This window comes from Nestor notabilis, unplaced genomic scaffold, assembly GCF_000696875.1.
Source record: "Nestor notabilis isolate BGI_N333 unplaced genomic scaffold, ASM69687v1 scaffold2461, whole genome shotgun sequence".
NCBI classification, from domain to species: Eukaryota; Metazoa; Chordata; class Aves; order Psittaciformes; family Psittacidae; genus Nestor; species Nestor notabilis.
This window is the reverse complement of record NW_009914101.1, coordinates 78,924-95,827: the sequence shown is the minus strand read 5'-3', so window position 1 is coordinate 95,827 and position 16,904 is coordinate 78,924. Positions and strand designations below refer to the sequence as shown.

The 16,904-nt window shown below is 39.5% G+C and overlaps 1 protein-coding gene across 1 annotated transcript in view; it reads right to left on the bottom strand.

The window, feature by feature from the left end:
• The window catches only part of AFF2 (AF4/FMR2 family, member 2), a gene marked incomplete at its 5' end in the record, with an annotated part of 236,281 nt that extends 226,371 nt beyond the window's left edge, over window positions 1-9,910 (bottom strand). The window contains 3 exons of the mRNA XM_010023482.1: window positions 1,008-1,009; window positions 1,611-2,505; window positions 9,790-9,910. Of these exons, the coding sequence (XP_010021784.1) occupies window positions 1,008-1,009; window positions 1,611-2,505; window positions 9,790-9,910 (1,018 nt within the window). The remainder of the gene's footprint in view (window positions 1-1,007; window positions 1,010-1,610; window positions 2,506-9,789) is intronic.
• Window positions 9,911-16,904: the final 6,994 nt, after the last annotated feature.

The window sequence follows — 16,904 nt, the reverse complement described above, 5'->3', positions numbered from 1 at the left end:
AGGAATCTTTCCAAAAACAACAGCTCACATCAGAGTTTCTTAGAGTTATGCAAAAAGACTGGGTGAAGTCCTGTACCCAAAAAACCATTGCTGGCAAGTCAATTGATTTCAACAGTGCCAGGATTTCACTCAAAAAACTAAAGGGAAAAAAAAAAAAAGCATTCTTAATAGTTGATACAAGTTGCAAAAGGTATGTTCCATTTCCAAAAACACTTCGTATTGATGCTGCACTTTAAAGTACCTCTATTGACTCACAGTTCTAATAGATGGCAAGAGTGAAAAAACATATTTGCTTTTACAGCATCATTATTTCCTTTGCATGCAATTATTTACTTGCCAAACAATGCTAGCGACAAATCGCAACAGACTATGAAGCCATCTACATCAGCAGATTTTTAACCTAAGGTAAAAATAAACAGAAACATCTGTAAAGTAATCTTGTACAAAGCTACGTTTATTAACAAATACATTTTCTAATAAAACACCATCTGCAAGCAACCCTCAGCTTCCACTTGATATAAATAGGCCTTTTACTGTTTTCAGATGCAGTTCCCAGAAAATTATTCCAAGCTCTACTGCAAAACACATCAGTCTTTGTTGCTGCCTGGAATGTTAATAAATAACATCAAGTTTTTAAATAGTCAAACAAATTATTGGCTTGAAACAATTATTCCAATAGAAAAAGCTGACCTTTTGCAACAAAGTGGTTTAAGAATGCATTGCTCCTCATTCATGGTATAAAAGTATTACCAAGGAGGGAAATATTTGGGGGGAAACAGAAAGCTATGAAAATCCCATATTGCAATTCTGTTCATAGGTATGCTATAAACCTACCTTGCAAAGGTTACTGCTTTAGAGAAACTCAGAATAAGAGAAAAAGTATACAGAGCGTAAATAGTTCAGTTGGTAGCCATACTAGACATCTGTGCTTGGAATGGACATGAATATGAACCAACTAAAATGTTCCTCACAGGACTACTGTACTGACCAGCAATACAAAATTCAACAGCTTCAACTCTTGGTAGCAGAGACTGGGACTGAATCCCAAAATTAAGAGCTCTTCAGAATGCATAAAAGCTTTAATAGGACACATTTTCATAAGCGTTACTCAGAACCAGAGCCACATTAATTCCATTAAAAGCAACAGGAATTTAGCAAACTCTGTAAATAAACTCCTTGCTGGTAGAACTATTTAGTATCACTAAATTTGAACACTGCCACTTTTCTTCAGAGTTCAGCACAGCAATCTTTCTATCAAACTAGCTCCTAGCTGAAAATGCAAGAGTGAAAACTGCAGATGAACTGCGATATTAGAGTTCTCTGTCCAGAATTCAAGCTGATATAAATATATTACACCAAAAAGAGATCTAGCCTTTCAATATAATCAGAAAAGAGCAATGTTAGTCCTCCAAACCGTGGTTTTAAAACTTCATTAAATATTGCTACTGGGACTATCACAAACAAACTTCGCCAGCTGTAGTCATGTACATTCTAGAAAAAAGGAACGTTTTAGACTGTAATTCCAGGAAATGGACCTGCATATTTCCAGTGAAAAATATTCAGTGCATGAAATACTCAAGCAGTACTAGAGAGAAGATATTTCAAACCACTTACTTCACTAACAGGAGGAATGGTGAGCTTTGGTACTTTGTTCTTCGAACTAGGTGTGTTCACTTTTCCTTCCAGCAGTGTTCCAAAGGACTGATTTCCATATCCACTCTCAATTTCTATCGGAGGTTTCAGTTCAGGTGAGTCATTGGGTACCTGGTCCTGACCGTCCATAGGCCTGACATAGGCTGTAGGCTTTTGCTGGACCATGCTGTTCTTGCAGTGAAGTCCTGGTGGGAAATTCTGAGACGAAAGACCGTTGTTTGCAGATAACAACGAAGTGGAAGGAAGTGGAGATCCAGGACCATGACCTACAAACTCAAGCTCTGCGGGCGACTTTGAATGACTGTTTTCTTTGTAAGTATGTTCTCCAGGTGCTGACTTGGAATGAGTGTGCCTCCTTGAATGCGAAGATGCTGCCATAGAATTTGCTTCCTCGGTTCCTCCACTTTTATGCTGCTCACTCTGACAATTATAGAGGTCTTCGTACCTGCCCTGTGGCTGGTCATGAGAGGAGCTGTGCTTTGCCCGACTCTGCTGACTACTGGATTGGCTTGGCTGGGCCCCACTAGAGTTGTGACCACCACGCGACCAGTCTGTCCTCGACTTCCTGCTGCTCTGGTGACTGTGTAGCAAAGTAGAATTAGATGACAACGAAGAAGGTGGAGGCATTGATGTCGATGAGTGGCCACTGATCTGATGAGATGGGATCATCCTGTTCCTCGGCTCTGGGAAAAAGTTCTGCTCATTTTTGTCAATGGGTGTCTGTGGGACAGAATTCTTTGGGATTCCTACAAGGTGGCTCTGGTTGGAATGGTTGGTTAACAGGTCCTTCATCTCATCATAATTTCCCAATGTGTTCTGGACACGGTTTGCAAGGGCATCACCTTTATTTGTCTAAAATATCAAGAAAATAAATGAAGGAAAAGAGTGAGTACATTCCTGATTACAAGTTGCTGCTCAAAGTAGTTGCAAAGATGGCAAATGTTAGCTCTTTAATGGTGTCATGCTGACATTTAATTTAATTTCAATTACATTTTTCATATGTTATGTAAGAAAAACCTATCAATAACTGTGTTCAAAGAATCTCCTGAAACAGGCTTGCACAAGTAACACTTGCATACTGCTTCCCATTCTCTTAAATATGCTCTCAGAGAAGTGTTTAAATTGCATCAGTTATGGATGTTAGGAGCAAAATAAGCTGGTTTTATGTCAGAGATGTTGGGCTTGTACATTTCGTATCGTGCAAAACATGAACGTGCAATTACTGGCTACTGAGCATTTGAATTGCAATCACACAGTTTATTTAAGTATGTTATTGCTCTATCAGCCCCTTGACCCATAGTCCAGAAATAGAAGCTGGGTAGTCTGCAATAAACACATAATCTCTTCATTTCAGTGTAACTCGAATTACTTTTCCATAGAGGGTTCAGGTTGACCTGAGGTATCTAGCATCTCAACCCAGAAAAGAAAAAGCTTCTACCCACTCAAATGCTACAGTAACTTCAAGTAAAAGACCATTCAAAAATATTTTCTTACAGAACATAAATAGACACGACTGCTACGTTCTTAAGTACCGGGATTCTTCTGTTGTCTGCAGGCTGGTTGCATTTGTGAGTCCCGCTTTTCTCTGAATTCCAGTAATAAGTAAACACTGACTCATCTGCGTTTCGCTGCTATTATACTTTCGAAGCATCAAGTGGGGTTTTTTTTACTTTTTTTTCTCTTTCACTTGTAGAAAGCTGGATAAATAAGCTTGAAGCTATAATTAACATGCAGCTAATTTCCTCTCTTCCTGTTCTAACTCACCCCACAGAGACCCAAACTACCAGTCGCCTTACTGACCTTTATGTACATTGAAATGACCAGCAGAGAACCAAAACATCTTATTCCCCATGCTTATTACTTTATAAGTCTCAAAGGATAAAACCAAAGCAAAACTATAGCTCCTGTTCAAGCAGATGGTTAACTTCTACAGTCTGGAATTACATGACAAAGTTGTAGTGTATGTAAGATACCACAGGATACAACCAACAATGCTTTCACTTATGTTTGGGTTTTTTCGCTCTATACAGCAAAACAGTGCCACAGTCCAAAGATGCCCTAACACCAGGCCATAAAGATAGGGAAAGGCAGCACTATAAGCTTGTGCTTGGTTAGAGTGTGTCACACTTCATTCCTCAACAAGCGATCCCACCTGCCACTGATCCCATTTTCCTCAAGTATTAAGCAGAAGTTTGGGTGATGAAAAAAATCCATGCATGGATTTCTCCTGAAACATCTGCTTATATTCCCCACTGCTGAACTAGTCAGGAGATGAGAAGAATATTGCAGAAAGATTTTTTTTTTCCTTAGTACTGCACAGGCCATAAAAAATGTTTTAAAAAGAAGATAATAAATGCAAATTTCCTTTTGCTCATTCTCAGGGATTGTAACATATATTACCACTGCACTGAGGCAGTGATTTAAAAATTAACTGTTCTACGTTATTCTCATCTATATACATTTTGCCAGTGCTCCTAACTGACACAGTTAATAATACCAGTTGTGGAGAACCACTTTTTTGTGGAGAATCACTTTTATTCACTAAGTAAGTCCCTAGGTTGGTCATTTTAGTGGCAAAAATTATATTCTAGCTAAGCTAAGAATAAGTTCTTTGTGTATGAGCAGTCTCCTTCAACTGAGTTGCACAATGAGCTGTTTGGGCAGCAGCCAAAACCAGGCTCTCTCTGTTCAACCCCCAAATTTAAAACAAGGAGATTCCATTGTGCTTAAGGTGCGAAGTCTAAACACTTACATACTTGTTCTGTTTCCTCCTTCCCCAAACACTTTAACTCCTTATGGGATAGCACAGGGGGAACAGCAGAGTATCGGAAAAAGCCTGACCACCAATCTTCTCCTCTGCTTAGCTACGCTTCCAGGGTGCATTTAGCTTTCTTTCCAGAAAGCAAGAGTTGGTGGGGTTTTTGATTAAAAAAACACCCAAAAAAAGTACTGACAACATATCATCACTAGAACGTTTCAACATCACAGCACATTAAATGGCTCTTGTCTAGATCCTCATAGAAGGAATCAATATTTAAATTTGCATGTAGAGCTTTTCAATCATTTCTGTGTTGGAGGTATCTGATACCACCTATTTTCTTTCACATGTCACAATGATAAATACAATTTTGCCTGATATTAACTCTGTTTTATGCAGAATGTTCACGTCCTGGGGATAAAAGACCCTTATAAAGTATTATTATTTGTAGTCATTTACTGGGAGCATTAATAAAAAATAAATTTCCTGAAAAGCACAGAGATTAAATTAATTTAAACATCCTTAGCGTATTTTAAGTGCACTAAAGCTCGTATCTAATAGTTATTGAAGTCAATGGAAGGATTATTGCTCTCTTCAATGGCCTTTGAACTAGACTGCAAAGCAAAAAACGCATAGTGAATGTGAGCAGTAATTTGGCTTACGCTTAAATAAAACTAGAACATGCACAACTAAGACCAGACTTGTGCAACACAACCTGAATGAGCTTGGGTGTGTAGTGCAGTGTACTACCTGCATTGAAGACATGAAGCATAACATTAATGGGTTTATTTTATTTACTCAGCATATTCGGGGTTCTCGTGAGAAGCAGAGTATCTTTAACAAGCTGGGACACCAGCAAGAGAAACACAAAATCCAGTCATAATTTGTGGTTGCTCTTTTTTACTTCCAGATTTGGGACAATTTCTACCTTCATCTTCTGGATAATTGGCTTATTTCTTAAAGGACAACTCTGCACATCTTGTTTTCTGAACAGCATGTTGAACCACAATTTTGCCACCATTAAGGAAATGCAGCATTTTCTGAGTATTCCAAGGCACAAATTATACGTCTGGTTTGTGACTCATGGCTAGTAGCCTTCCCCTTATCCTAGGCTCTTGTTAATTTAGGAAATGTACACCTTCCTACCTCTGCTTCTATTGCTTTCTGTAAGTATCTGTAATAGAATCCTATTGGAAGACCAATTTGCTAGCTAGCTATTGCATTCTAGGTTTACAAAGAAAAGAACTAATGCACTCAAACTTGTAGGCACAATTTACAAGGGTTTTGTGAAAATTTGCATGGAACTTGAGGTTTCACAATTCATTCACTTTCTCATGCCTCATACTTAAACTAACCCCCACGGACCAGAAGCTAAGATTTCAGTTTTTTTTTTTTTTATGCTAAGCCTGAATAGCATTGAGGGGCTTTACCTGAGAAAGAGAAATGATTTAACATTCACCAAAAGCTCCTCAATGGAAATGCTGCCCATTGGGTTCGCTTTGTCAAGGTGAACTCTTCTGAGGCAATTCCTTTTAAAGGTAACAAAAGTACTCCTACTGTTTTCTCTAAAACACTCATCTCTGAAACTCTTTACTAATTCCAAACATTAAACAGTATCAACAACTCAGTAGTAAAATTACAGCTTCTCTCAGGAAAACTTTGACATTGCTTTTTCACATGTCTGTTGTCATAACATTGCAGGCTCTTCTCTGATCACTGCTGCAGAACCCAGCATTAGCAGGTTGCACGAGAGTTCAAGGGCAAGACCTACAATCCACTTGCACTAAAGGGCAACACAGCCCTCGCTGCCCGACCTTCCGAAATAACACTGGATGTCAACACGTCAAAACATTGTCACTGTTTCCCCACATAGGACAGCAGAGCTTCAGAAGAACATTTTTATCTTTTAATAAGCATGTACAAATGTATTTTATACACCCACAGAAATAAATACCTCTTTTCATCTGTGTGTACACATACATGTACTACAAAGAATCAATGTAGGAACATGCACTTGTCCAAAACCATAATGATCACCTAAGTTTTATTTGACAGAGGGATAGAAAGGAAAATGATGTAATAGCTAAAGCAAAGACATGACAGATGGAGGCAGATACTCCACACATCTCGTAATACACAATGGCAGTAAACTCTGAGAAAATGGACATGTTTTAATGCCCCCAACCTCAGAGCAATCTTAAACAGCTGCTAGTTGTTCAGTCTTTAAAACATCAAAACAGCAGTTGTGGTATTCCCTACCCTAACAGTCCCTCCTGGGTTTCTGTGGAAGCACGTGAGGAAGAAATGATAAACAAGGAAGGACACTAGGTCTCGGAATAAAAGAAAAGAGGTATTTTCTGAGGCCTGATATTCCCAACCTTCCCTTTGTCGCTGTAGTCTCCAACTTACTTCACAGCCCCAGATCTTTGAGAGCCGTAACAGCCATCCCTTGAGCTACCCCAGCTGAGGATGTGAACCTTGTGCTCACCACAGGCCACAACAGTTGACTGCTAGGCAGTGCTTCATCTCCTCTCATTCCCATTGAGAGCACCCAGAAGAGACAGATGGGATACCTTGTCAGCTTGTTGTGTGCACCAGGCTTTGAGTCTCATCCACACAGAAACATTTGTTCATCTCAAAATGGAAACGGAATTCAAACTGAACGTGCAGCACATCTCACTTCATGGCCTCTTCATTTCATTTGAGAATCAACATGGCCAGAATCCCAAGAACTTAGTTTTACACTTGCCCAAGAATACAAATCACTACATATCCACTAAGAGTTAGACTCAGCCTCCATTAGCTCCTAGGAATCTGTGCTGTGGCTGGTTCTTAGCAGTGCTCCACCCCTGGCAGTGTTCAAGGCCAGGCTGGACAGAGCCTTGGGCAACATGGTCTTGTGTGTGGTGTCCCTGCTCATGGTAGGGGGATTGGAACTAGATGATGTTAAGGTCCTTTTCAACCAAACCCATTTTATGATACCAAGGAAATACCAGTCTATCACTTGGTGCTTTTTTTCCCCCACCATAGTGTAAAATGTAGGCAAGCCCCAGCATTCCTATTCAGTCTTGGTTCTCTTTGTTTTGCAAATTTAAGACAGATGTAACTGTTTTGCATGCAACTTCCTCCTAATTTTTATCTTTCGCAATTTATAATTACAATGCTTTTTTAGGATAGTAATACATAATGTTTTGCTCAGTCCCACAGATCTGCCAAACTTCTCTGCCAAGCAGGTGAAAAGCAATTATAAAACCCCAATCTGCTCAGGAAAATCACCAGGATGCTTTGGGGTTTTTTTTGGTGGGTTTTCTTTTTTAGTTGTTCCATTTTTGACAAAACATGTGCTCTGTGTATTTTTGGTGCACATACACACAGATGTAAGATCAGGTATTACCATTCATACTGGGGGTGGGAATGGGGGTGTGGTGGTTTTAGTTCCTGACACAAAATCTTGCAGTAATTTTGCACTGACCACTTAAAATGAACAAAAATGTTTGCCTGACCTGCAGAAGTATCAACAAAATCAGTTCATATAAGTTATTATTCCCACAAGGGTGCTAAAATGTGCTCCAGTGCAGAAACAGTGCATTGATTAGATTTTTATAAAAATAAACCAAAAAGAACCCACAAACAAACTGCCCCAGCGCAAAGTCCTTGTTTGGCTGAGTAACTCTGTCATGGATGAGTGGAATGCATCTCACTCACAACAGAGAAGCAGCAATATGTTTTAATGAGGTAAAATAATAATTTGATAGAGTTCGATAAGTTTGATGGAATTTAACACAATTTGACAGAGGTTTGCCATGGTTCAGTAAGTTGGAAGCAAGGTTGGAAGCAAGGTTTTACTGTATTAATTACTGCATGGAAGAAACATAGTAAGGAAAATTGAGTTAAAATGATTCACACAGAGACTAGAGATACAAAGAGCAAGTAGGACCATACATGAGGTTCAGAGTGGAACCTCTTGCTTTCTAAATTCCTTTTGGAGCCTAGGTGTGGCTGGTTCCAAACTTAGTCTCAAACTTGGTCAACAGTTTATGTCTAATGGAATTAACCATATAGTATTTACACTAGTTACACAGATTAGTAACACTTTGTATTATTAATTCAGCATGCTATCTATCACTTACCAAGGATCTCTTGCAGGTAAGGGATCTCTCTGCCTTGTGTAAGGAAGGATCTCTTAGTCTCAAGTAAGGGATCTCAAACCTTGACAGGCATCCCTGCTGAAGGGGAGAGTTAGCTGCTGTGCAATCCAGCTGCAATTCAGGGAGAGCTCAAACTGGGCCCATGCTGATGGTAATATTTATAGGGTAAAGTAGTTGGCTGCTAGTCAATGGTACAGACAAGATAGATGCCTTTGCTTTAGCTCTGATATCCTGCTCTGTACTTCAGTTATCTTGCATTTCTGAGTTTTGAAACCACCTTTAGAAATATTTTTCAAGACACCTCCACTCCCTTGTATGTGAGCCAGGGGCTTTCCAGCTCATAAGTTCACCCAAAGGACGTGAGGCCTGTAGCTCCTTAGTCAGCCTGAACCGAAGTACAGCTAGGAGTCAAGTGTATCCGTCACACTCTCCCGGTCTGTAATTATTAGGCACCATTTGATAATAATTCTAGTCTTTCGTCCTCCTTTTCAAAGAGCCCTCATCCTCCCTACAGCTGCTAACAATGTAAAATGGAAAGATGAAGTGGTGGCCTTTCAATGGATGTCACTGATTGGGAGGAGAAAGAGATATGGAAATTTACATTCTGATGAATTCTTCAGGGAATGGCTTACTGAAAATCAAAGCAGCAGAAATCATAAAGGGGGACATCCCTTGGTGATGAAAATCTCAGGCAGCAAAGCTCCTTCGAGAGAATAAGTCTTGTTGTAAGTCCCTTTCATACCCTTGTTACGCTCCCCAAAGATTCAGACAGTCTCCCAAAAGACTTCTTTGGATGGTTATGATTGCACAAGAAAGCTTACGGGCTCGTTATCTATATGAGGACATTGGTTTTAACAACTCAGGTATATATTCTTCTTAAAAATAAAAGGTCTAAGTGCTAGCTTTGTAAGTATGAACTCAATTGTAGACATATCAGCTGCATGTACTTCTATCACAGGACATTGCTGTGTGTTTACGGGAAGAAATCTTGAACTGTACTCGAAATAAAACTCTGATCCTGTCAACATTAGCATGAAATGCTGGGCAGAGTATTCAGTTTGCTCTGCTGCCATGTGCTGATCTGGATAATCAGTGTGTTCAGAAGTATAGCTACCAAGGCAGATGTGATACTGTCTTTTCTTACAAGTGAAGAGAAGCTTTATTGGTATTTGTAAAATGCATTCAGGTTAAAGACATTCTGAAAATGTAAAACATAACGATGCAATTTACCTTGTAGGGTTCCCCGAAGAGGTTAAAACCTGAAGCAAAGAGATCTTCATCTTGTTGGACCTCCTGGTTTCTTCTCTCCCATTCTTTCCGCTTAAGTGCACTCCGGTCTTGCTCATAGTGACTGAAAAAGAGAAAGACAAAAAAAAGACACATTATTTCCCCCTTAATTTAGTTACATGTTCATTACTATCAGTAAGGGCAGCAAAACATCAGAAACAATGCAACTCCTGGGAACAAGTCTGAAAGAAAGAAACAGCCACTGAATAATTTTCCCAAATGTAAATTTGTAATCATAATAATATGTGAAATTGGGCAGTAGGACACTTTCACACTGCTCGAGTGAAAACAGACAAAAATGTTCCTTTCAAATTAACAGAGCACTATGCAGAAGAGTAAAATACATTTTGATGCATTTGTATGAACAGTCTGTAGAATACACGCGCCACACGCACACAAACACAGACCTGGGCCCACAATGGATGTGTCTTTGCAGAGAAAGCAAATGCAAGTCAGGGAAGCACTGCAACACCTTCAAATCCATTTAACGGTGTAACACTTGTCTCTATCCATCCCAGTGCTCCAGTTCAGCCTCGTGTCATTTAGACCACCTAACTCTGTCCCATGTACTTGTTAAAATTTATGTACAGTTTCATTGTGGATGTCAAGGGGGTTTTAAAAAGTGTTTTTGTAGCAGGCTCCCGGAAGAGGTTTCAGGGTAGTTGATTCCAGTATCAGATAATTCTACAAACAAACAAACAGAAAAGGATCTAGCACCTCAGCGTAGCAATGGCAAGTGGCACTTATCTGTATGTCAGCTTACTTTGTGCACCTGCCAGACCTAGATGACAAGCTGAGAGACCACATTCACTTCTCCCCTGAATAGCACTGAAGTACTTTGGTCTCTTGGCTTTGCAAAATACCTCCTGCTCCTCTAAGGGAAAAGATATAATTAAAACACTAAAGGAGGGAGAAAAATGGAAAGAGGAAAGATGCATGCTTCAACTTGCACTGACAACCTCTCATGTGACAAGCATAAAGGGACACTTCTGTGCTTTCAGCCCAGATCTGATTTGTTATGAGGCTTTTGGCTCTGCTTTGTGTCAGTTAATTAGCTACCAAATTCCAGACAAGAAGTAGAATAGCAGATTCAGTACATGCACTAACATCATCCCTTATAAGCAGATTCCAGACATACGTGCACACATCCATGCACACCCTACATGTACAAATGCAAACACACAAACATACATATTACATACGTAACAAAGAACAGTTAATTCTCCTATCTCTGGCAAGAATGAATTAAATCTCCATAGAGCTCCACTGCACTTGGAAGATAACCAAATATCTACAACTTTTGCCTTTTTAGCTCAGCATGATGTTGTATTGAAAGCTTCACACCGAGAGATATAATGAGGAATGAACTGCACAGTGATGAGGCTTTAACAGTGTATAAAGTCACTGATTTCTGAGTGAAACCACAATTACTAATTTGAAGCACCAGCTAATTAAAACCACAGCTATGTATTTAGCCTCTTGTTATACCTACTGCAGTTTATAATTATGAGGACCTCTTTATCTACTCAATTAAAGTTCTTATGATTCAGGCAGGTTGTGTTTGAACCTGCAAGCCCCGCAGAGAGCACAGGAAAGCGTATGTCTGTTGCTTGATGACTTCACGTATCCTTACACTCATATACTTGCTTTTGTACAGGGAAGGAAAGAAAAAACAGACTAATGCCACAATAAGATCCCTAAATACAAAATATTAATTAATAATTGCTTTAAGCAATTCAAGATTGCTTGGCTTGGATTGAATAAGGCTTAAATAAGGCTTGCAAAGCAAATGCAAAGCCACCTACACACGGGCTGAGCTGAATGATTTCCATCCACCTTTTTCTTTCACAAGTTAGAAGGCTGAAAAGATGCCACAGTTCATTTATTGATGACAACACTGCACCACCACCAAGCTCCAGAACACTGCTATAACCATTCTCAGTATTCCTGCAGAAGCTATAGTACTATTGCTGGTTTCATGAGGAACTTGGGAAGGGAAATTTTTGTAAGCAGCAAATGTGATCATATTGCTGACACAATACTGCAAACCACAAGTGACCTGTTCAGTAAAAGGTGTAGGAGGTCACAAGCCTCCCCGCTTCCATGTCCTAAATCAAGATTTAAATACACAGGTATGGGAATAAGTGACTACAAACTGTTTCCCAAATTGGTACACGAAGACAAGAACAAGTTTGAGTCCAACTCTCCCCGCAATGTTTCTGGCATAGGATGCTGCTTTAGGCCAGGAATAACCCAGCCCAGGAGCATTAGGAGCACTCTGTATTCACCCCTCTCACGCGAGACCTTTCCAGGGACTTCTTTGAGCAGTTTGACCCACTGACTCTCTGACTTACACTAGGATCAGATCATTACGAAGTTTTAAGCCCAGTCTCAACACCAGCATAGTGGATCTAGTGTAAACAGGATCTCATGTCCTGCATAAGCACGGGAGCAGTCCTATCCCAGGCACCGCTAGCATTCACTTCAGAAAGAATTATTCATGAAAGTTAGAGCTGCATTTTACAGCTTCCCAAATGGCAACCTTGGCCCAGGACTTCAGGGTGAAATAGTGGGCCCATTCGAATCAAGGTGGATCAGGCCACTGAACACACTGATCACAGAGGAATAGATTACAGGCACAGAACAGGTCTCACCCTTCACGTGAGGTTCCAGCACTCACCTAAAAGCTGGCTCTGGTCTCAAGCATGCAAAGTATTTAAGGAACCAAGTGAGGCATTTTGCCGTATCCTATCAGAGAAAAAGCAGCAAGGGCTCTAAGACTATTTAGGTATGTTTTATGACACAATACAAAACCACAAATAAAAAATGTTGAAAACAGCAGTAATTCAAAGTGGCATAATCACTCTAAAAGACGTTAAGATAAGCTAAGACATTATTTACAATGTTAACAGCAAAAGGTTGAAAAAACAGTATTTTCCAAGAAAACAAAGTTAAGTATTTCTCTATTAGTGCACGTGTTTATGAAAGTTATCTACTCCACGCACCAAGAAGTGAGCACAAAGGACCCCAGCAGTGTTTACAGACCACCAAACTGTGAGCATCCATTTTACAGCACAAGCAAAGCCCTAAGTGAATTGCTACCTCTGCATCAATTCAAATCTCTCTCTTGTTCTTCTGGTGAGAACAAACAAAAAATAAAGGTTCAGTTTGAACTTTCTACTCATGCAGTCACACCGCAGCCTTAAGCATCCAAAGCATCTGTTCAAAAGGAAGTGGTTTGCTCATCCTGTCGGGTCAATTACTTGGCTTATTTCTCTGCACATGCACTTTTGCTATGGGAATGCTTGATAGGGTGCTGATTGTGGCTTCCGAAAGCCGAATATTATAAGATCATACAGAGATTAGGATAACAACTTCTTCGGATTCCTTGTGATCCAAAGAAGGATGCTGATTAGATCTTAAGGCTGCAGTGCACTGAGAACCTAATGGGATGCTCTCCAGAAACTCTTAATGTGGCCACAATGCAATCTCTGTGACTTATGTTTAATATTTAGTTTAACTAATGTTCTGTGAAGTACAGATATGTGATTAGTGGTGAAGGTGTCAGTGAAAACTACAGTCAGATACCAGAAGGAACACCAGGGTTCAGTCTGTCTCATTAGTATAAGAAATACTTTATGACTCCTCTAAAGCCAGGAGAGTAGAAAATCACAAATACAGACTTTTGCAAATATTTGTAAAGAGATTTAGAAGTAAACAGCTGCAGGCCATGATCAGAGAGGGCAGCTATTATGTGACAACGTAGTTTAAATACATAAGCTTTATTGTTTTGATACTACTTCTGAGATTAATAATTGAATTTGAATGGGGAAGTCTGTATATAAATATGAGAAGATCAGGAATGGTGAGTAGTAAGAATGTTCCAGAAGCATAAGAGACCATTGATCTACAAATTACCAGAGTGCTGCATATGGCAGAAAGAATAGCAACCTTAACTGCATTATTGGTTTGGTATGTTTAACATTGGTCAGGCTGCTAATGCATTTTGAATAATGGCATTTGATACTTAATCCTTTAAACTCAGACCAGCAGACATCCACTGGTCATCATTCTCAGCTATGGACACCGTAAGGGACGGGGTGAGCTGATGCACTGCAACAGGCCAGGTGCTCAGCCTGTGTGAATCTGCAGATCATCAGTGAGATCCATGGAGCTTCACCCTATCACCCTCACCATGGGCCACAACGGCTGTGGGGACAATCTGGACTAAGCAGAGAACAGAACATGGGAGAAGGGGGCTGAGGCAGGAGGAGACTATCAAGGCAAAAGATATCAGGCATGTACATAGGTTTTGGACTGGAAGCTAAAAATGTGGCTCTGACAGTAAGACAAAGTCAGACAGGCACTGTTTCCAAAAAGGAGAACTAGAGCAATAAAATTCGGGCCATTGGAAAAACCAGTGTTAAGTGTCAGTGGTGAAAGTGAGAGGATGTGGTGCAAAAGATCTAGAGGGAAAAGAAAAAGCCTTTTAGGGACAGACTGCAACAGAGCAGGAGGTTAGAAGGAAGAGTTAAAGGAAAGCTGATGAAATTAGACCAACAGCTAAAGGCTGAGACCTAGCACTTGGGGTTTTTCTTCAAGGATGTGCTAACTAAGCCACTGAAATAGTCTCCCAAAGCGCACAAGACTAGGCAAGGAAGACAAGAGCCCGAAAAACAAGAGGAAGAGTAGAAGAAAGAAATCAGACCAAAGAAATTTGAACGAGTAGTCACTCTGATACGAAGAAAAATTAGGAGACAAAAAAAGAATAAAATTATCGAACACAGTGTTGCAGAAGAACCATGAATGAGATCAGAACATCACTCTGTTGACTCAGTCAAAACAACAAAAGCCCAACAGGAAAAGAATCAATAAAAAAGCTGGAGCAGAGAGGCTTTATAGTAGTGACAGACTGCATCCATGGGGATAAATGAACAACATTCAAGGAAAACAGCATTTATCCACAAGTTAGGGAAGAAGTAGTCACTGTTCTCAGTAACATATCTGAATTCATAAAAATGCACACTATGATCAAATCAAAGATCCCCCTGTACTAGTTCCACCCCCTTAAAATATCGGATATGCCTAAAAGACGAAAGAAGTTCTCAAACTGAAATGTTTGTCATTTGTGGAAACAAGAAATAAACACAAGCTTCTAAACTAAGATGCTGTGGATATAAAATAAGTTTGAGAACTGAAAGTCCTTTCCCAAGCTTATTTCTTCCTAGCTCTGACTTTGGGATGGAATCATTGCTTTGCCACAAGCACTCAGGAAGTTGGAGAAGACAATTCAGAAATTGGGCTTCTTTGAGAACTCACTCACGTGCCCGCACAAGGTATTACACATCCCAAATCAAAACCCACTCACGAACGTATTTGACTTACATGAGAAATCCAACTCAGGTCAAGGAGAATATTCCCATGCTTAAAATACACACCTGCTTTTCCACATCAGGGCAACTCTTTCTCAATGCCAGTAAAAATGTAAGGCAAAAGGCATTTCACCTGATAATCGAACTAGGTAAAAGACTCCTTCTAGCAAATACATTACATCAGGAATTCACCTCTATATAACTCCAGGTATATCTCACCATACCTCCACTGATACCAGGTAAAAGCAGAGTACCACAATACTGTGTAAGGGAAGGAGAACAGGCTTCCGTGGTACATTCAGGTTTCCCCAATATGCACTATGGTGTTTCAATACATTTAGGTCTTAAATTATATTGCAGGTCTTAAAATGTATTCCGTAAATGAGGGGAATTTCAAAACCTGACCTGTAAGTAGAAATATGCCCAACTTTATGTTATTAATGTTCCCTGCTCATCTGACGTCTCTGTTTCATTTAATGATATCATATTAAGTAGTACCACACTTAAAATAGCAAAATTCCTCTTTCTCTGTTTATCAGCACTGAACCTGCATCTTTGTCCTGGTAATTTTACTACTTGACAGAGCCCAAGCAAGCCATAGTAGAACGGCTTTACAACTCCTCGCTGTCTTTCATATTTAACGTTTACTTCAATGCTGTGTTTTAGTTCATAGCGTGAATAGTTACTGGAAGTACCTAGCACAGAACGTATCTATCACTGCACTTACAGATAAATGATTTCTTTTTAAAAAATAGAATATTTCGTCTTTGATGTTCAACAGTTCTGTAGAGAAGCACTTGAGATGGTCACTGGTTATCTATCCACATGAGCTAAATCTCTTAACAATTTGCATTAAAAACAATGCCATTCCTGTAGCACATTTGATAGAGAATACAGAAGATTAAAGCCTCCGAACAAAATAACACCCAAGAGACCCCTGGGCAATTTATGGAAATTTAAGCTAGGAGGCTAAGGGTTTGGCTTATATTTGTCATATTCTTCATTCTTTTTATTCTCCCCCCCAAGTACCCAGAAAATGTTATTTTCACTCTATTTTCTCCTCTTTTTGGTATTATGCAACCCCAAACCTTTCCTTAATGTGAATTTGGAAGGAACGATTCTGGAGGAATGGATGACAGAGATAAGCTCCTGAACAGTAAGGATATAAAGAATAGATGTGGTTTCAAAGGGGAGCATTTATTGTTTCCTGTATCATAGCACATTGTCTTTCAATATGATTAGTTATAAGTCTGAGTTATCAAAATCTGGGATGAAATAAAGCGCTTACGCAGTTATGCTTCATTGATGTCAGCTAGGGGAGCATGAAAATCTCCATGAAGTTGGGTAATTGATGTGTAAATCAGAGCTCAATCACTCTGTAATAGAAATGGTCCCACTGCAAGTATGGTTGTTGAACAGTATTGCAGAGGGGTGGGAAAGGAAGAGAGAAACAGAGGCAAGATAAGACTTATTTATTAAAAATTATAATAACTGGTAATTTATACAATTTTCTCTTTAAGAGAGAAGTGCTGTCAGATATATTTAAATGCAAGCTGCAGACCACTATATTCGGATATCGTTATTTGGCAATAATTAACTGTTTCTGCTTTATTAAAACGCTTGGGGACACTGCTATGGATATTTAAAAAGCAAATTAAATGAACATGTTCAGCCTTTGAAAGGCAA